The 19,712-nt window shown below is 58.7% G+C and overlaps 1 protein-coding gene across 3 annotated transcripts; it reads right to left on the reverse strand.

Moving 5' to 3' along the window:
* Nucleotides 1–54: 54 nt before the first annotated feature.
* Cables2 (Cdk5 and Abl enzyme substrate 2) lies at nucleotides 55–16,368 on the reverse strand. Of its 3 annotated transcripts, none has more exons than XM_076849237.2 (10): nucleotides 16,010–16,368; nucleotides 6,470–6,541; nucleotides 6,304–6,396; nucleotides 5,239–5,316; nucleotides 4,213–4,321; nucleotides 3,536–3,701; nucleotides 3,049–3,152; nucleotides 2,541–2,647; nucleotides 2,201–2,405; nucleotides 55–2,028 (listed from the first exon to the last, which is right to left on the reverse strand). In XM_076849237.2, exons 1-10 carry the CDS (start codon nucleotides 16,363–16,365, stop codon nucleotides 1,888–1,890), a joined length of 1,431 nt encoding a protein of 476 aa, XP_076705352.1. In that variant the 5' UTR covers nucleotides 16,366–16,368; the 3' UTR covers nucleotides 55–1,887. The 3 variants fall into 3 exon arrangements, with proteins under 3 accessions (XP_076705352.1, XP_076705355.1, XP_076705353.1); XM_076849240.2 differs by having other exon boundaries at nucleotides 2,190–2,405; nucleotides 16,010–16,365; XM_076849238.2 differs by lacking the exon at nucleotides 16,010–16,368 and adding an exon at nucleotides 14,483–14,553 and having other exon boundaries at nucleotides 56–2,028.
* Between the last annotated feature and the right edge of the window lie 3,344 nt (nucleotides 16,369–19,712).

Raw genomic sequence — 19,712 nt, forward strand, 5'->3', positions numbered from 1 at the left:
AGTAATGTATGTAGTTAGCTGAAAGGAGAAACTGAAGTGTGTTGCAAAACCAAGTTTTACTTCAACAAACAAATACATTATCCATTTGAAAACAATCTGTGACATAAACTTGAACATCCTGAGGTCAGATACTCACGTACACACATTCACCTCCAGGACTGCTGTGGTGTGTGGAACTGACACCAGGTCTGGCTTTGTTTGGTCATAGCCCAGACTTGACTTGGGCTAGAAGGTTACAGGTTCAAGCTGTTGTTTGGTTTAAGTACTGGCTTTTTTGCAGCAGCTTTGGGTACCGCATGGCAGTAGCACTGGGCATTGTTGAAAAGGACATACAGAAGGGAGGGCTTCAGACACACCAGTTTGGTCAATGACTAAATCTCATGACATAAATACACTAACCTACTTACTACCTTGTTTACCAGCCATTTCCTTAATATCAGTGCTTTTCAGAGTTGGTGGGGCCCAGGTCCAGTGTTTGCAGGCTATAGTCTTGGTGGATAAAAGGTCTCTGGACTCTCCTTGGCCCTTTAGAAGACTGACCTCCAGCCATTCCTTTTCCTCAGCTGGGGTGGTCAGCCGTGCTGTACCTTTCCTAGGGTGGGTATGGAACTGGGTGCCTCCAGCAGTGGACTGACGGCCATATGAGCAGAATTCTTAGTCCCTGCTGGTGACAGATTATGGGATAGACACCCTTCTGCCCAGCAGCCACAGTTGCCGTGTTTGAGGCCAGCTGGGCTGTGAGGGAAGACCAAGAAAAGCCTTCTTGGTTGCTCAGTGTTCTTGGGCAGCAGCCTGGGGAACTGGAGTACATGGTCCTCTGCAAGAATGTTGAACCTGGAAAAGCTGAAGATGGCCCAGTGCCCTGAGCATAGACCTGCACAGAAGGGACAGCGATGGCCCTTTGGCACAGCAGGCTGCACTGGTCGAGACAGCATCTACTTTCTGCTTAGGAAGAAAGGGCATTGACCTCCTGAGTCTGAGGATGTATGGGCTCTACAGCGGCAATGCCTTCCTGCCTGAGGGTCAAGCATGGTTCTGAGGTACACCTTTGGCAGACCTCATGGAAGGAACCCAGTTGTTCCCTTGAAAGTCCCACAGAACCAAATATCAAGTCATAATAAATAACATTTTCACTGTCACAATATTGCTTAGGAGAATCAAGAGCCAGCAGTTTTCCTCACGGTCCAGTGTCATGGATAGACAGGTGTTCCCGGCAAGAGGCACAGGGTGGGTCCTGGCATGGGATGGGCTGAGGTCTTGCCAATCCCTTTGGATATGTGACATAGCACTGGGGTTTCACAGTGACATGAAAGCTCAAAAACAGGTCTGAGTCAAAAAGAAAGATCAAAACAGACCAGGCGTCTGCCCTTGGCTCAGCCCAGCACCAAGAGCTGCCTGTGTAAGTATGGGGTGTTCTGGAGGAAGCAGTGGCCAGTGGGTGTGGATGCTGGGAGGTGCCTCTGGGAAAACGTAATACCCAAGATGTATGCTTAGTAAGTTAGACATGGCAATTCAGGTGTGTCATGAGGTCTGACATGCAGATCTCCAGTGCTGTGGCTGTGAAAGTTGGCAAGGCAAGGTGAAGAAGAGGCCAGAACTTGGATTCACCTCCATGTGATGTAAATCACAGGTCCTGGTGTCAGGCCCATCTCAGGCACACGAGAAACGCCACACCCCCACACTGTCTGTGCAATACTCCAGGAAACCTCTCAAACATCCTTGGAGGTGTGGTGCACTTTGGAATGAAAGTGACATGCTTTTCCAAGGAAACCCAGAATAAGAGAAGCTGCGTGGGCTGGGAGGGGGCAGGTGGGCGGACTGCTGGCCTATGCCTGGGCCAAGGGCTGTGCTTCTGCCCAGCAGCCTTCCTACATGTCCATGCCTGGCCTAGAGCTGCTGGGTGAGCCGTCTGTAGTGAGGTAAGACTTGGTTCTCGGGGAGGTACAAGGCCAGCTCCAAAGCCACGAGCACCGTGAACTCAAACCCAATGAGATCTCGCCTGTTGAATCGGAATCTTTCTTCCAGCTTCTGTGTGAAGGAGAGAGGTTCAACAGGTTAACCTCAGGACTGCACTCCCAACCTGAGCAGTGACTGGGTGTCAGCCACCTACTAGGCAAGCTGCTGGCAGACCTCCCTCCAGCATGGCCTTGGTCCTGGGGCTGGACTGGTCTGGGCCACCACAACAGGGCCTCCTACTCACATCAATGAGCTGCTTCACTTCATTCTTGCGGAGGTCACTGCTGATCTTGGCTGCAAGCAGCACACAGGCGCCAGCACACAGCTTGCGGTTCTGCTTGTTGAGCTTGCCCTGCAGCACAAGCTTCTCAAAGTACACGTAGGCCATGGACACAGTGCCTGGCTCCAGGCTGCACTCCTCCGACAGGTTCCGCATCTCCCGCTTCAAACTGGAGAGAACGTGGGAGAGAAAGTGTCCAAGGGCAGAGGCTCTGATGCTGCTGAGGCAGCCGCCATGGCTTGTGCCACGTGCCCTTGGGGTTATACCGGGGAGCAGGCTGGGACATCTGCCTGGCACTCCTTACCTCCGGATTTTGCTTAATGTCAGTTTGATGTGAGGGAACTTCTCCTTAAAGGTCTCGTTCATGTCCTTCTTGAGGTCTGAGGGCTTCACGTACTCTATCACTGTGGTCTGCAACAGAAGTGAAGCAGGTAGGGCCAGCCCACCTTGGGGTAGCCTGGCACAGCCTGGTTCTGCACACATGAACATGAGGAGCTTCAGAGGGGCACCTGGATCTCCGAGAATGAAATGGCTAAAGAGCCCATCCGTCCTTGGTGGGGAGGCCCCAGCTGCCAGTCTCTGAGGGCTGACCCCAGGTGAGCATGGCCAGCCTGGCTCTCTGGCCTGCCTATGTCTATTGCCTGGGTCCCTTTCCTGCTGCTGTTGGTGTTCTGAGGTGGGGTGGTTCCCTGTGCACTGGCTATCTGGAGCTTCTGGGTGCCAGGGGTGGCTTGCCCACAGCCCACCCATGTGCCCTGAGCCACGGTGGGGTGAGGTGGGCAGCTTGCAGGCCACAGGTGGCAGGTGCTCACCATGTATGAGGCAAAGATGAGGACCCGCTTGTGCTTTCCACAGGGCCATTGCGGGTCGTCCAGGAGGTTGGGGTTATACTCCAGGGTATCTCCCACGTCACTCCCTGTAAGTAGAGGCAGCTCCTGACCCACTAGAGTCTGTGTGGAAACTGTCCAGTCCACAGGGGAGGCATCACAGCCAAGTACCTTGGGTCTGAGAGGGGCCCCAAGCCACAATTCCCTCCCTGTCCCCAGCCCAGGTTAAAGGGACAGGAGTCCTGTAGGGACATTGAGAGGTCAGGTCCCTTCCTGAAGCAGCCTGGGGCAGGGTGCCTCTTCCCCACCTGGCCTGGGCAGAGCCCAGAGCTGTGTGCAGCCTGCAGCCTCTTCTCTCCCGAGAGGCTCTGCTGCCCTGCTCTGCAGCCAGGCACTGCCATGAGCTCCGGCCGGAGTGTGGCCTATTGGTGCTGCTGCCTCCCCTGTGCCGTGGGAAGACAGGCTACTATACCTAGCTCTGTGCCAGCTGGTGCCGACTTGGCAGTGGCAGGTTTATGTCTTGACCCTGGCAGAGCCCGGGGGATGCTCGGCCGAGGTTGGGGCAACGGGCCGTGGCTGTCACTCTTGGGTGCGACCAGGGCGTTGGTAGGGTACAGGAACTTTGCATAAGAGACAACCTGGAAAAGCAGTCACACTGGGGTTCAGTCCTGCTTCCCGAGAGCAGAGGTGCAAATGAGTTGTTTTCCATGTTGCAGTGCACCTGAGCTGCCACAGAAAAGGAGCCCAACTCAGAGCCAGGGAGCAGCTGTGGGCACCATGCCACTGGCTCACCCAGAGCTGGTGGTCTCAGGCCACCAGCTTCCCATATTTAGTCTGGATCTGTAGTGATGTGACATCCCCTGCCTCTGAAGACCCTTAGCCTTAGCCTACAGGCCCAGAGGTAGGGCCAGACAGTATGGAGAGTCTGGGCTGCAGAGGGGCAGTGCAGCACATGCCTGGCTGACCCCAGGTCATTTTTCAGGGCTGGCTAGAGGGCATCTGCTGACAGGCATGGTCATTTCCCCAGGGCTGGGTGGCCCACTCCCCACACTCTCCTTCCCATGTCCCTCTGTGGGTACTGGCTACAGGGCTGTTCCTGCCCACCCATCCCTCACTGTGCTGGCCGTTGGCTGGCTCTGGGGCTCTTGCCTTTCCATCTGCTCCCAGTTCAACACCTTCCAACTCAAACACCATCTCAGAAGAAACGGAAACACCGCCTGACGGATGCCTCTGCTTCTGGCTGTCCACCCTCAGGTCACTGCAAAGCACAGAAGGGGAGAGGCTGTGGCCCTGCTACCTGTGGCTGGTGGTGGGTGGGAGCTGGGCCCACACAGTCCTGACAGCTCAGCACAACTGTCCGTCTGTACAGTGGTGCTCACGCCCCTCTTGTCAGAAGAAAAGTGCACAGGAATGGCCAGGAGGCATGGCCCCAGGCTTTCATTGTCAGGCCGGCTGAGCCTGGCTCCTGCCCCGCTCAGACACTGTCAAACACTGGGTGCCGATGGCAGTGACCCAGCTTAGCACGATCTTCAGCCACCCCTTCACCTGCAGCCACAGCCCTTGGTGCAGCTCCGCCTGGACCCTGAGAACTGGTGCCTCTCCACTGGGGGGCAAGTTTCCCTGTTGCCAACTGTTTTTATGCCAGAGTTACACATCATGCTTCCCCACCCAACAGCCCTTTCCTTTTTCCCTGAAGTGTGCTCAGGACACAATTGCCTGGACTAGTCACAAGGAGGCACAACTGTCTGCAAGAGGCACAGGAAACTCACGGGCAACCTACATAAAGAAGCCAGGCATGGTGGTTCACACCTGCAATCCCAGCAGCTCAGGAGGTTGAGGCAGGAGAATTGTGAGTTCAAAGCCAGCCTCAGCCACAGCAAGGTGTTAAGCAACTCAGTGAGACCCTGTCTCTAAATAAAATACAAAATACGGTTGGGGGTGTGGTTGAGTGCCCCCGAGTTCAGTTTTTGGTACTAAAAACAAAACAAAAGACAGGCTGAGCAGAAACCAAGGGTCCTCCCAGAAAATGAGGACCCAAAATGGCCAGAGTTCCTGAGCTCTGGAAGCAGTGGATATGCTGACCCTGGGTCTGCAAAGAGCCTCCAGGGCCCAAATGGCCTCAGTCTGCACTGAGGGTCCAGACTTGCCCAGACGAGAGTGCCAGTGAGTGCTCACCTGATCCGCAGGCCTTCTCCATAGGGCAGGACTGAGAAGGCTGCACACAGGGACCGCTTGGCACAGATGAGCACGATCCTGTGGGGAGGGCAGTGTCATTTCCAGGGTTGTGGGCATTTCCAAAGGAAAACTCCATTCTGCCTGAATCCAAATGAGAGGAAGGCGCCAGCCGCCCAAGGGGGCTCAGCCCAGGAAGCTGGGGCCTTGGTCAGCAGATCTTGTACCTCAGCACTGGGCCGAGCTCCCTGTTCCCTAGGATGTGCTTAACAGGGCACCCCTCCCTCGGGTGCTGCTGCAGGAGTGTGGGCAGGACTGCAACAGGCAGGCAGAGGACACCGCCTCAGGGAAGGCCAGGCCTCCTTTGTAAAGGCAGAAGGTCCACTTGAAGCCAGGCATGAGGTCCTGAGCAGAGAGCTTAATGGCATCAGAAGTGTCTGCAACATGAGGCCCCAGGGAAGACAGAGCTGCACCCACAACTTCGGACCCCTGCACTGGGTGCCTCCCAGTGGGGTCCGCAGCTCTGCACTCGGTCCACCTGGAGCTGCCCTGTGCACTGTCTCCTGAGGAAACCTCCATCATGGCTATGGTGCCTTGGGAGTGCTGCAAAGGTGGTCTCTGGGGGAAGGGGAGCTCTTTGGGATCCTCTGGGTCAGGGTGAGGGACAGGAAATGGGATCCCCACCAGGGCAGGCGGTACACATCCTCCTGGGGACCAGCCTGGTACTCTTTGGGCAGTTCAGCCTCCCCATGTGCTTCCAAATATGACCAGCCTCCCCTTGGGACACATCTCAGCGCTGAGCCTATTTCTGCATTTCCAGTGTTCCCTTCAATTCTTTTCCTGAAGGCGTGAGTCGGCCTGGAGGCTCTTCCCCAGGGATTGCACAGTGGGCTCTCTGGGCAGGAGGGACACCTGCTTGTGCTCTGTGGGTACAGGGGAAGGTGTCTGCTTCTAAATGGTCATGGGATGGGCTGTAGGCACAGGGACAGGAGCCTGGTCTCCTGCAGCTGGCCTCCAGGGACCATAGGCTAGACCTGGCTACCTTGGCCTGGGCCCTGGAGCTGTCACCTGCTGTTCCTGGTGTCATACTGCCTCATGTTCTTGATGAAGTGGGTCTTCTTCAGCCCTTTGTGTCTTGGTGATCCAGATGCGTGTTTGGTCCTGCAGGTAAACAAACAGGTCACTCCTGTCCTCTTGGGACCCTGTCTACCCCAGGGGTTGGCAGGTTGCCTACCTCTGAACCGAGGCACATCCCACTGCATCTTCCAGAAACTCAAGGGAGCAGCGCTGAGACGTGACTCGCCGCCTGCGAGGAAGACAGTGCAGCCTCAGGACCCCCACAGGTTTCATGGCCACCTTGACAGCTGTGCTCCCTAGGCAGAGCTGGAGCCACAGCTGTGCAGGGCAGAGCCGCCGTGGGGTGAGGAGAGGCCAGGCACCCCTGTGGATGAGGAGAGGCCAGGCCACACACCTCTGGGCTAAGAGGCTTTGAGGACCTGAGAGGAGGAGGAGGGAGCAGTCCTTGGGTTCCTTGCCAGGGAGGAGTGGCCCTGCTGGGCAGGCTCTGTAAACAGAACAAGTCACACTGAGCTTCCGGGCCCTGGAGAGTGCTAAGTGCTCCACCTGTGGGGGCCACCTGGGGCTGAGGGAGCCTGCCCCTCCTTACTGCAGGGCAGGCCCCACACTGTGGCCCAGCCCAGAGGCACCACCAGGCACAATACAGCCCTCTCACAGACAGCTGCTCCCTCAGGAGCACCCCCACCTGGCTCAGGCCTCACAGGGCTAGTCCTGGGTTTGGAACATTCTTTTCCAGCTCGGCTGTTGGCCCCGTTCTTCTGGACTCAGGGTTTAGCTGTATGTTGCCCCTCAGCACTGCTGGACTGTGCTGTCCTGTGGGCACGGGACGTCTGCCTCCTCTACAGGAGCAGCAGTCCCAGGGGAGGTCGCAGGGGCCATGTACTCACTGCTGGCCCCCAGTGCCTATGGCCAGAAGCCAGGATGCAGAGGCAGAGTTTGAATGGCACACAAGAGGGCTCTGAGAAGGTGGCCTCCCTGCACCAGGTGCTGGGAACGGGGCTTCTCAAGCTGGAGATCTCAGAAACCCTGCATGGTCATAATTTTGCACCAGGACTCTCAAGGTCACCAGTGACCTCCTGGTCCTCACAGGAAAATGGGGGCTCACAGCAAAGCTACCAACGCAGCTCCCAGAGGCCAAGCAGCACATGGAAAGGGCCTCATGGAAGGCAGGTGGGTCTGCCCCAGGGCAGTCTGAGCCAGGGCCCCACTGAGAGGACAGAGACATCAGGGGTCAGTGCTGAGGCTGCACCAAGTTGGGCACCACCCCTCCCAAAGTTCTCTGTCATAGCTCTCAGGCACCAGGCTTACATGTGAGGGGCTTTACTTTTAGCTTTATTCTTCCTTTTTTTTTTTTTTTTGTGGTGTGGGGGATGAACCCAGGGCTTTGTACATTCGAGGCAAGTACTCTACCAACTGAGCTATATCCCCAGCCCTATTCTTCCATTTTTAAACACACGGTGCATATATTTTAAAAGAAAAATCTAGAAAATACAGAGAAGCAAACATTTAAAAACCTTTCACCCAATCACTCATAATCCTCCTCCCAAGGCCAGTGTGCTACTGTCCTGACACGGGGTCACTGCAATTCTCAAGGTCATGCTGTGACCTTGCTGTAGCCACCTCCCTGTGTAGACTGCACACCTGGTGTCAGGTGCACTCCCAGTGTGGGCTGGGCTTGCCCCACTTTGAGACAGCCCTGGACTGGCAACCCTGTGTCCCGGGGCATTGGGCCCACTGAGTACCACTATGCACACGCCAACCCTCGGCACTCCTATCTGACGACTCCCCAAGGAGGCCCCTAGAGGAACTGCTGTCCCAGGACGGCTCCTTGAGCCAGAGGTTCTAGGCTCTGCCCAAGGGGAAAGGTAAGCCCCTAAACAGAATCTGAAGACCCATACATGAGCCACACCCTCCTGCCTGGACTCCAGGACCCCCAGCAATTTTCCATAAGTGAAGGGCTAAGCCGCATACTCCATCCTGCCAGGACATGGCACCTGCTGGCCCCCAGGTGCACAGGACCATGCTGGAGGTCTTCCTGACATGGGCACAGGAACATAAAGAGATCAAATGGCTCTCAGGCCCATGCAGCAGAGAGCAAAGCTGGGACTTGAACCCAAGTACATTTGAGACTGCAAAGGTTTGCTCCTGTCCTTGTCCCAGGAGCCATGGCAAACACGCCGGGCACCCAGTGTTTGCAGTTTATGGTTCACACCACACGGCATTATAAGGAGAAGCATACCAGTCAAGATGATGACAAGAGTGAGTGCTGCAGGTGACGGTGGTGATGGTGTTGTTCATGATGGTCTGGTGTTGACTGTATTAGTGGTGATGGTACTGGTGACTGTGGTGTTGTTGGTGATGACAGTACTGGCAGTGAGGTGACAGAATGTCATTAAGGCTTGCTCAGTGCTGGACACTGACCTGCTATGCCTGTGCCTGAGGAGCTAGGGAGCATCACATCTTTCTCCAGGGTTCTGGGGCCAGTTGGGGCACAGGGCTTACTGAGCTAGAAGGCCCTGCAAGGCTGCTTTGTCAGCTCCTGTAGCACCTGCTGGCTCTGCGACCTGGGGCTGCCCACGTTCTTCTCCCCAGAGGGCACTGATGGGGAGCCCCTGTGCAGGACCAAAGACTTCACACGACATGGGCACTCCTGAATGCGTGCAGGAGACACGTGACCCAGCCTGTCTGCCCTCTGACCTAAGCCAGAGTGGAGACTCGAGAGGCAAGTCTCTGACTAGATGAGGGTCCACGCAGACCTCAAGCCAGCTGCAAGGGGACAGAGGTGCTGCTAGGCGAAAAGTGCATGGGGACAAGAGAACAAACCTCTGGTCACAAAAGGGACAACTGGTTTGACATGCGAGACATGAGCTGCAGAAAAGCGAGAGCCCTGCACGGTGTCTGTACTGTTGTGCAGGCTGCAGCCCTGCGGCCTTCAGTGACAGCACCCCAGACCCTAATATGCTCTGGGGTGCTGGGGGCTGAGCTGTGTTCCCCTCAACTACAGAGTATGACTGCATTTAGAAACAGGGTTTCCAAGGAGATGATGAGGGTAACCAGTCACTAGAGCGAGCTCTGATCCAACCTGAAGGATGTCCTTATAAGAAAAGACCAGGGCCGGGCACGGCAGTGGCATGCAGGCTGGCATGCCTGTGATCCCAGGGGCTCGGGCGGTAGAGGCAGGAGGATCACAAGTTCAAAGCCAGCTTCAGCAATTTAGGGAGGTGCTCAGTAACTCAGTGAGGCTCTGTCTCTAAATAAAATACAAAATAGGACTGGGGATGTGGCTCAGTGGTCGAGTGCCCCCGAGTTCAATGCCTGGTACTCAAAAAAAAAAAAAAAAAATCAGGACACAACATAACAAGAGGGAGGAGAGGCCACAGGCTGGAGAGGAGGCCCCAAGAAATACCAACCCTGCCCACACCGTGGTCTTGGCCTCAAGAGTCCAGAATGAGAGGAACGGATGTCTGTCTGTTGTTCAAGCCACCAGGTGGAGGCGCTGTCATAGCAGCCCAGCTGATTAACCTAGCTGGCAGGAAGCCACAAGGTGGACTTGGGCCGGAGATGGTCTGTGAGCTCACCTCGCCTCAGCCCACTGTCTGCACAGGATTCACAACAGCTGGGCACCTACTGTGCATCACGGCTGTGTTAAGACATGACAGGGTCCACCCATCCACTGACTGCTGACCCAGAGTGGCTGATGTGCTCTGTAGCCTGTGCTGTGTGGCCTGGGCTGCCTGCAGGGCTGCTGGGTGTGCACTTCCCAGCAGGGTGGGCCTGTGTCCACCTGTCATCAGGAGCTGTTCCCTAAGCGTGAGCCAAGGCCAAGTCCTGGGGAAGGGAGAGGGAGTTCATGGGAGCTGCAGCCTTTGGGCGCCAGGCGGGCACCTTCCTCGCAGCATCTCCCAGCAGGACCCCTGACCTAAGCGAGGCCTGGCATGCTCAGGCCACCTTCTGACTCTGGCAGAGCCAGCCTGGAGTGCAGGCCCACACCACACCCTCACCACATAGGCGCTGGCGCTAGGGACAGAGCCACCACTTCACACCAACACTTGTGAGGCCAGGACATTAGTCACATCATGTGGCAGTGGCACGCAGGCTGGCACAAGGCCGTATAGCAGAGTGTCCAGGTCCTGGTGGGCCCCTGCTGTCACCCTGACCCACATGCACAGGCTTCCTTTCTCAATGTGTAGTGACGTGGGCCTCCTAGATGACAAAGGCTGCCAGAAGACAAACCAGGACTGAGAACGGAGGTAGACCCAGGGAGTGCAGGGAGCCGCTCCCCGGCCACCGCAAGAGAGGTCTGTGCGTCCACCTGCTCTGGCCTGTGGGGGGCAGGGTGCCAGCCTGGCCGGGGCCCTAGACACCTGGCCTGGGAAGCCTGTCCAGGAAAGGCTGGGCCATCCAGGATGGCAGAGGGGAAGAGGGGCCCAGAGGCCTCTTCAGACAGTGGAGAGGGTGCTGAGAACCCAGCTGCAGGCCAAACCATGTCTGGCAGACACCCAGCAGACACCTAGGAGGCATGGGATGCCCTCTGAGCACTGCCCGATGGTGAGTGTCATGCTGGGCGAGGGGCTGGGCCTGCCCTGAGGAGGTGCCTAGCTGATTGCTGGATGCACAGGCCTGGAGCTGGGGAGCAGCCAGCTGAGGCGAAACGTGAGGGCCATTCCTGTGTGGCTTCCTCAGGCTCATTCTCTCAGGTAATTACCCAGTGATGCCCAGGTGACTCTAGCACGCCTGGGATCTCGTTTGCAGGCCTGCAGAAGTGGCAGCGGAAGCCAGGGCCCCTGGTGGCCTGCAGAGGAGCTGTAGGCAGACACTGACTCTGCTGCCTGGCTGGCTCCTCCTGCCGCTTTCCGGACACTCCAGGGAGTCTCTGGGCAGCCTGTCAAGCCTTCCCAGCTGGCCCCACAGATCCCTCTCTCTGTGACTGTCCACAGCACTCATGTGTAAACCTGGTCCTCACACCTCTGCTGGGCAGGCAGCGTGCTCACCCTCAGCTTACACATGGGCACACAGGCACAGAGCCAGGCAGCGACTGGCCTGAGGTAACACAGCCAGTAAGAGGGGAAGCAGGGGCCAGTGTCTAGGGCCCAGCCCCTCCGGCAGACCCACATCCAGGGGACAGGGCAAGACTGCTTGCCCCAGAGCAGCCTGAACTGGACTGGCCCCACTGGGAGCAGCGCATACCAGTCAGCAGGAGGACACGGACGGACACACACACACACGGGCCATCCAATTGCAGTGAGCAAAGACATGACTGGGACAGAAAGAGCCACATGTCACATGGTGTCACACACCAGAGAGTCGGTGAGGGGATGGCCAAGGAGGGCCCCAGGAAATCTTCTGGGAGTTGTTCTCTGGAGTGAAGAGTGGCCATGAGGGGCCCCTGCCCAGGTAAATGACGGAACTGCAATCACATGTCACACGGTCACCCTGCCATGCCCATCTGTTGACATCTCAACTTGAAAAATGCTAAATACACACAAACAAACCGACAAGAATATTTGGGGTTTTCTGCCACCTTGGCCACCAAGCACCCTCCTGCCCCTGACGTCTTGGTGAGTCCAAAGCCTGCTGCGCCCACTCGCCCTGTTGGGCTCAGCTCCACTAGTTACAGGAACGAGTCTGGGGTCTGCTGGCACTCCCTGCCTGTGGCAGCCACCAGCCTGGAGTCGGGGGTTGAGTTGAGAGGGAGGCTGCCAAGGCCAAGAGGGCAGGGTGCCCACCCATTTAGCAGACCTGCTGACCCCACCCCTGAATGTCCGCTGAATAAGGGGTGGCCAACCCCTGCTATCAACACACCTCCCCAAGGATGCTGAGCAGAGAAACCACTGCTCCTTAACTGCTGCTCTCCTGTGGGACAGCTTCTTCGCTGTGGCTAGAGACGCCCAGGAGAGGCCAAGGCAGGGCCACCTCTCTGAGAAGGAGGACTGTGTCCCTGTTAGGAACCAGGGGAGTGGAGGGCTGCTCAGTGTGGGCTGGACTCAGCTTGGGATGGCACATGAAGGGGTTGCAGATGTGCTTCAGAGAGCATGGGTGCCCTCCAGAGGCCATGCGCTTTCCCCTGCACTGTCACCACCACCAGTGGCATGTGACCACCTGGCCAGGGACTCACAGTGCCTGGCCTGCCTACCACTGTTTCCTAGCCCGGGAAGTGGGCCTAGCACGGCGGAGCCCCCTGCACACATCTGTCGAATGAGTGGGTGGTCCTGGGTGCCTGTCCCACTGAGCCCCAGGTTTAGCAGAAGCTCCAATTCCAGAGCTCCCAGCAGAGGCCTGGAGCACCACAGCCTCCACCAAAGGCCTGCAGTGGGACAGGAGGGCCAGGCCCCTGGGCTGCAGCCTCAGCTGCCCCTCCAGCTGGGTTCCAGCGGGGCAGAAGAAACCCCAGTCAGGTGTAAACCACCTGCAGGCACTGACTGCCAGATGCTCCTAGCTGGCCCTGGCCTGTGGCAGCCTGCAGAGGCCACCAGGCCTCTCCCCAGAGGGGACCTGCTCCTGGAGCACAGCTGCCTTGCTCAAGGCGGCACCCAGCCACACCTGGCGGCAATTTTCAGAAGGGCATTTGCCTGTAGGGACACCCTTCACCCCTTATATGTGAGGGGCACTAACCAGGGCTGTTTTAGTTGAACTTAGTCCCCCAGAAAGATATGCTGAAGCTCAAGGCCTCGTACCTTAGCTGTGATCAAGTTAAGATGAGGACAACTGGTCCTGGGGAGAGGAGGAGGTGGGAAGAGGAACCCAGGGAGAGGCAGCTCGGAGCTGAAGAGGCAGGAAGGATGCTCGGGGGCCCAGAGAGATCCCAGCTCTGCCCAGCCCTGGAGGCTGGAACGGGAGGCTACTGCTGCCGTGGGAAGCTGTGGTTGGTGGGCCTTTGTCATGCCCAGGGGACCCACGCAGGCCTTTCAAAGGATCTGGACAGAAGCGTGGAGTGAGGTGGCTGCCAGGCAGGGCCCCTGAACAGTTGCTTCTACCCCGTGAGGGAGCCCAGGGGTGCAGCTTGCTCTCGGTCATGGAGTAGTCGAATTGCCCAAACCGAGAATAAACGGTGTTAGAAGTTCTGTGAGGAAAACAAAGGTTCTGGTGAGTCCCTGGTGTAGCAGGCACTGCTGAGAGCCAAGTGTAAACGCAAACTCCTGGAAGACTGAGACACGGAGGTATCCTGGCAGCCTTGCTGCAGTGGGAGGCCCTGCTTGCCTTGCCCTGACTGCTGTCCTGCACCTTGCTGAGCCCTTGGAATCATCTACCTCAGGGAGGTGGTGTTTCATGTGAACCTATCTTACAGAGCAGGAGACTGAGGCTCAGAGAGGCCCCTTTAGCTGTTGGAGATCACAGAGCTACTGAAAGGTGAAGACAGAATTTGAGTCTGGGTCCCCAGAGCTGGGTCCGATGCCACCCTCACAATGTGAACTTTAGGGCTGCCTCCAGGACTTCAGTGGGTCCTGGAGCTCTAAACCAGTGGCCAGTGGCTTCCTTTGCCAGGTTGGCCACAGCTCCCTTCCCTAGCAACAGGCCTGGGAGTAAAGGAGGGCAGATGTTCCTCTTCCTAGGGGCCACTGCTCATCAGGGGAAGGGCTGTGAACTCAGCAGCAGAGCACAAGGAGGGGAGACTCTGCCACAGTGGGCTCAGCAGTGTGCAGGAAGGACATCCCAGTGGGGACGTGAAGGCAGGCTGAGGAGGGAGGGACGGTCTGCTGGAGGGCCTGGCCAAGACCAGAGGCATCCCTCCACAGCACATCTGGCCTGCTGGGGGGAAGTGGCCACTCTCCAGAAGCCTCAGGGAGGTGAACCTCCACCTGAATGGCTGGAGAACGAGGAGGGGCAGCTCTAGGAGTGACCCCACTCTGGCGTTGGTGTCCCACCTGCTCTCTGGACTGGCCCATGGGCTGCTAGTGTGTTCACAGGGTGTGTGAACTCTAGGCTGAAGGGGACCTAAGGCTCCCAATGCAGGTGTGCCCATGGCCAGAAGGGGGAAGGAGCTCTGTGCCAACCCCAGAGATGGGCCTGGCTGCAGGGGGCTGCCTTCTCTGGGGCCCTCACAGGGCCTCCTGCTGGTCTGCAGAGTCACTGGGCATGCTATGTGCATGTGCTTGGCTGTCACATTCAGGGCAAGTCCATCTGCTGCCCCAGCTGGTCCCTCTAACTGTCCCCTGGCAGTGGTCAGGCTCACCTTGGGTGAAGGTCTGGTGGAAAGGCTCTAGCCCTCGGAATGGCCACAGTGGGGGTGCCTCAGCAAGCACAGGCTCATCCTCTGGCCTGCAGAACATGCTGGGTGTGAGGCTGGGAGCTGGGAACAGTGCTAGGTTCTGGACTCAACCTCCTCAGCCAAACACCTCCGAGAAACACCATCACAGGCCTGCCCAGGGGCCTGCTCAGTGACCTCCAAGTGTGAAGAGCTGTCTCTGCCGTGAGTCCACCCATGCCAACCCTAATCAGGGGCTCCTGCACAGTTCAGGGACTGCCTGGAGGGGCTGCCCAGCAGGGCTCTGTCCTGCAGTCAGTGAAGGACCAAGCAGCAGTCTTTCAGAAGGGACCAGAGGTAGCCAGGCCTGACTCCTGTAGTCACTCCTCAGAGTGAGAGCTATAGGGTTCAGAAGGGGCCAGGGAGACAGGGTCACCTGGGGGGCAGAATTCTCTGAAAGAACACAGGGTATCAGGCAATCAGGGTCATCTGGGCAGGGGTCAGAGCCTAGAGGAGCAGAGTTCAGGGGTAGGAGCTGTTCTGGGTTGTTCCCCAGATGGAGTCAGGGCAGGGAGTAAGTGCAGGCCCAGGGGTGCGGAACTAAGAGGCAATGGGGTATGGGGATGCAGAGTCCAGCAGCCATGGATAGAGGAAGGGAGGTCTGGATGGGTGCAGAAGGCTCTGAGAATGGATGAACAAGTGTGGGCAAGACCCCAGCATGTGGCTGGAGTCATAAGATGGACACGTGGCCGGGCATATAAGGGATGTTTGGGGTCCCTATGTCCAGAGCACTGATAAAGTGGACTGGGGAAGGGGTGTGTCCAGAGCTGACAAGGCTCTGGGTCTGGAGGCTGATAAAGACTGAAGGAATCCTGAGGCCCATGTTCTGGGTACTCCCCAAGGTAGAGAAGAACCCATATCCAGGGGCTGAGAGCATTAAGAGCATTCTGACCCCATATGTGGGAGTTGACAAAGTCCGAGGAAACCCTGGACAGAGCCCTAGGTCACCCAAACTCTGTCCCTTGAATTGGTCTGACAGCCCAGATCATTGCAATCCCTGTGGCTGGGCTGTTGGACCCAGGTCACCCCAACCTTGACTACTGCATTTTGGACTGACTGTGCCCGATCATTCCACCCCTGAGTCATATGCTGCTGGGACCCAGGCCATCCTGACTTCTATGTCCTGGATTTACTAGCCCCCAGGTCACCCTGACCCCTGTATCCTGGGCTATTGGGCCCCAGATCACCCTGACACCTGTGTCCTGGGCTTGATGGACTCCCAGTTCACCGTGATACTGCGACCTGGGCTGATGGGGTTCAGATCACTCTCACACCTGTGCCCTGGCCCCTGCATCCTGGGCTGATGGTCCTGGCCCCCTTGATGGGGTCCAGGTCACACAAGCCCTGCATCCTCGCTGATGGGGCTCGGGTCACCCTCACCCGTGCATCCTGAGCGACAGTCTAGGCCCCCCTGGCCCAACGTCCTGGGCTGATGGCTCTGACCACCCCACTCACCTCTGGCGCTGCCCGTCCAGGGCGAGGCCGGCGGGCGCCGTCGTGGGGCTGAGCAGGCCCTGGGGCGCAGGCCGGGCGGGCAGCCCAGGGAGGCCGGCAGGCGGCGCGGGCGGCGGCGCGGGCGGCTCGCGGGCCTCGGCTGGCGGCGGCGGCGGGGGCGGCGGCTTCTCGCCGCCGGGGCCCAGGCTCGGGGGCCTTCCGTCCAGGGAAATGTTGTTGAGGAAGAAGAGCGCGGCCTGGCGGCGCCGCGAGTCCCCACGTCTCCTTGGTGCGGGCGGCGGGTTGCGGGTGGCGGGCGCGGGCCTGGCGGGGCCGGGGGCCGGGCCCGGGGCTCCTCCCGCCGCGGCCGCGGCCATGCTCGAGTGCGCGCCGCCGCGCGCTGCGCGCCGCCCATTGGCCGCGGCGCGCCCACTTGCAAATGTTTTACCGTTGCGCCCGCCCATTGGCCGCGGCGCGCCCACATGCAAATAACTCGCCATTGCGCTCGCCTATTGGCTAGAGTGGCGTCGTGGGCGGGCGCCACGCCGCAGCGCTCCCGGGTGCTAGAGCTAATTTGGGCGCGTGGCCGGGGAGCTGGGAGCCGCGCGCAGGGTCCGCGCGTTGGGCGGTGAGGTGCCCCGGGTTCGAGACCTTGCCTCGCCGGCCATGACCCCTGGCAGGGCCGGCGTGCGGCTCGGTTTTCAGAAAGCGCGCATCGTAGGCTTCAAATCCGGGGCGTGGACCACACCCGGGTGCACTTCCCCTTCTAGGTTGTGTGCTTCCTCTAGGGTCTCCTGCCGCGAACGCGCTCCTGGGAGGGCCAGTGATGCCACCTGGCCTCCTCGCTGACTGAAGATGAGAAGGAGAGTCTGTAGGCAGCAGACACCTGCCCAGGAAGGTGGCCAGGTCCGACAGTGCAGGGCAAAGCGGCCGTGAGCCAAGGCTGTGCCCAGGCCTCCATTTCCCTCCCGCCCCTGGACCCGACTTCCCACGGGTTTGCCTCTTGGCACGGGAAGCTAGCCCACATCATCTGTGTCAGGGCCTGGCTGTTCAGGGACTGCCACCTCCCTGCCCTGTCCAGCTCATCTCCACAGTAGGACGAGCCTGGCTCAGAGAGGGGACACAGGTGCAGGAAGCCCAGCAAATGTCCTTGGTGTAGTCACTCAGCACCTGTCACCTGTCTCAGGCCCCTGTGCCAGGTGTGTGGGGGGGTGGGGTCGCAGAGGCAGCCTGGGTGAGGTGGAGAGCGGGTGAAGACTGCATCCTCACCCAGTTCTGCTGTCCAGGCCCCATCCCTGCCATCACCCGGGCGCTCTCCCTGCGTCTACCGTCACTTGCCAGGGTAGGCAGGCTCCCTGTCCAGTCCTCTTTCCATCTCCCTCTGCCCTTCCAAGCTGGCCTTCCAGGACTCTGCCAGGCCAGGGAGGGAAGGTGAGCAGCTCTGCTGTCTGAAAGAATGTGGGGTTGGTCCCAGGGGGTGGTGGGGACATGCATCCACTTGATTGGGACATTTCCGAAACAGGGCTGCATGTGGAGAGTCACAGGGTTGGGGACTGCAGCAGCCACTGTGAGCTTCAGCCTCCGGCTCCACTAGTGGTCACTGGTCCAGCCACCAGAGCAGCTCACCTCCCTGAGTTTTATGTCTCTGTAAAATGGGGGGATGCCAATCTTAGACCTGGGGCTCCTCTGGGAGAAGGGAGCTGATATGTGGAGTGCAGAGCCCGGGGTGAGGCTCACAGCGGCTCTCAACCCTTGCTGCTCTCATGAGGACACCCTGGGGAGGGTCAGTAGGCTCGGGGTGGGGAGAAGGAGGTGTGGGCCACCCTCAGGGTGCCCTGGGCTCCTCCTTGTGCTGGTCTGCCAGGCGGTGAGGAGCTGGCTTGCGGCTCTTCTGCGTCTGGCTGATGCTGTGCTGAGCCTGCAGGTGCTGGAGGCACACAGAGGCAGGAGCGGGGCTCCCTCCCTGGCCTGGTGTGCTCCCCATCCAGTTTAGTCAGAGAGTACAGGTGGTGGCCAGAGGCTGAAGCTGGCCAGCAGAGTGGTTGGAGGACACAGCTTGCGCTTTATTCCATTTTGGATTAAGAACTGGAAGACTTCTGCCCTCTCCCTCCCTCTCCCTCTCTGTCTCTCTCACACGTGTGCACACACACATACCTGGACTTCCCTTTTGGGTCTCAGTCCCTCTGGCCTCTCAGGTCAGTAGGCAGACAGGCCGCAGTCAGCAAGGTGTGAAGCCTGTTAGTGAGGCCCAAGCCTTACCTCCTTGCTCATTACCCCGTGTCCCACCATCCCTATAGGCATGAGTTTCAGACTCCCAGCTATGGGCATCCATAACACCCTTGATGCTGTGGTCACTCCTGCCTCATCCTGGCCAGAGTGGGTCCTCCTTACTCAGCTACGGTCAGAGTTTTCTTATCAGGCATTAGGTATAGGGCTGTGTCTGGAGGTCACTGAGGGCATGGTAGGGAGTGTCCTGGCTGCAGATCAGCCCTCAGGTGATTTCTAGTTGTTCCCTCTGCCTGACTCCCCCTGAGTGTCCACCTCAACATCGCTCCAGATCTCCCACCTGTTTTTCCTGCTTGGCCTTTGGTCTGCTTTCCTAGAGTTCTGATTTTAGTAAACTTTCCACAACACATTAGCCCTGTGTCTGCTCATCACACTCCTGCTCATCCCTCAAGACCCAAGTCGGGGGTTCAGATGCCATCTTCCTGGGCCTTCGTAGGGGTGGCTTCTCCCTCATCTCTCCCCACACTGAGCCCTGACCCTCTGCCTTGGTCCAGTTGCCCAACTGAGGCTCCCTGAAGTCCAGCTGATATCTTGGGGCCTCTGTCTCTGCCCCTCTTTCTGTGCAGGGGAGCTGTGCATAGACGCCTGGGAGTTGCTTAAAACGCTCTCAGGTCCTGGTTTGGTGGATCTGGAACAGGGCCCAGGATGAGTCTCAGGCTCCCCTGGAGGAGCCAGAGGCAGAGGCAAAAGCAGGAAAACCGTCCTGGGTGCTGCTCTGTGGGTGTACTGGCAGCAGGAGTGGGGCCAGGGGCTCAGAGTGTGCCAGCGAGGAAGGGGCTCTGTCCAGATGGGTGCCCTGCCGTTGTTTCCAGCCCTTCCCAGAGGGCACCTGGTCCCTTCAACGGCGAGAGGGCTGGCTCAGTTCGGCTCGTCCATCCCAGTGCAGTCCAGCCTCTCTTGGGTCACCTGCCTAGGTGGGTGAGGCTGGATGGCCCACCTCCTTCGCATGTTTATTCTCTAGGCTGTGGGACCCTGTCCCAGAGGGCTCTACCAGACATGGGCTTCTGTCTGTCCACGTTGCTGGACTCCACTAGGAGGCGCCTGAGACCAAGCCCGGAGCTCACACCTGGTGGGAAGGGCTGGGAGGGGTCCGCAGGCAGGGCCTCCAGGGCCTGAAGTGGTTTGTGGCATCTGGAGGTGAAGGTGCTGCCCAAAAGAGCGGGGGTGGGGCTGGGCTGGGGCCCCAGCAGCCCCTGCCTCTCTGTTCTGCTGCCCAGAGAGAGCAGGTGCCCAGCTGAACATGTGGGGCAGGTGGCAGGGCTTGCAGAGATGGGAGAACAGCAGGGTGGGACACCAGCCAGAGGCCATGTCTCCATCTTGACGGCCCGTCTGGAAGGGCCACTTGCCAGGCCATCTGCTGGTTGGTGGGGTGGCCTGTCTAGGCTGGTCAGGTGGAGAGTCGCTTCTGGGCAAGTGTGGTACCCCTTGCCTGGCCTGG

The sequence above is a fragment of the Callospermophilus lateralis genome, chromosome 3 (genome assembly GCF_048772815.1).
Source record: "Callospermophilus lateralis isolate mCalLat2 chromosome 3, mCalLat2.hap1, whole genome shotgun sequence".
Classification (NCBI taxonomy): Eukaryota; Metazoa; Chordata; class Mammalia; order Rodentia; family Sciuridae; genus Callospermophilus; species Callospermophilus lateralis.

Bases quoted from the DNA above. Each gene is read 5' to 3' on its own strand.
- Cables2 (XM_076849240.2), bottom strand. From the start codon at position 16,365: ATGGCCGCGGCCGCGGCGGGAGGAGCCCCGGGCCCGGCCCCCGGCCCC. The intron at 2,648-3,048 runs GTGAGCACCTGC...CTTCTGTTGCAG, and splicing joins TCATCTTTGCCTCATACATG to ACCACAGTGATAGAGTACGT. The intron at 2,406-2,540 runs GTAAGGAGTGCC...CGTTCTCTCCAG, and splicing joins ACATTAAGCAAAATCCGGAG to TTTGAAGCGGGAGATGCGGA.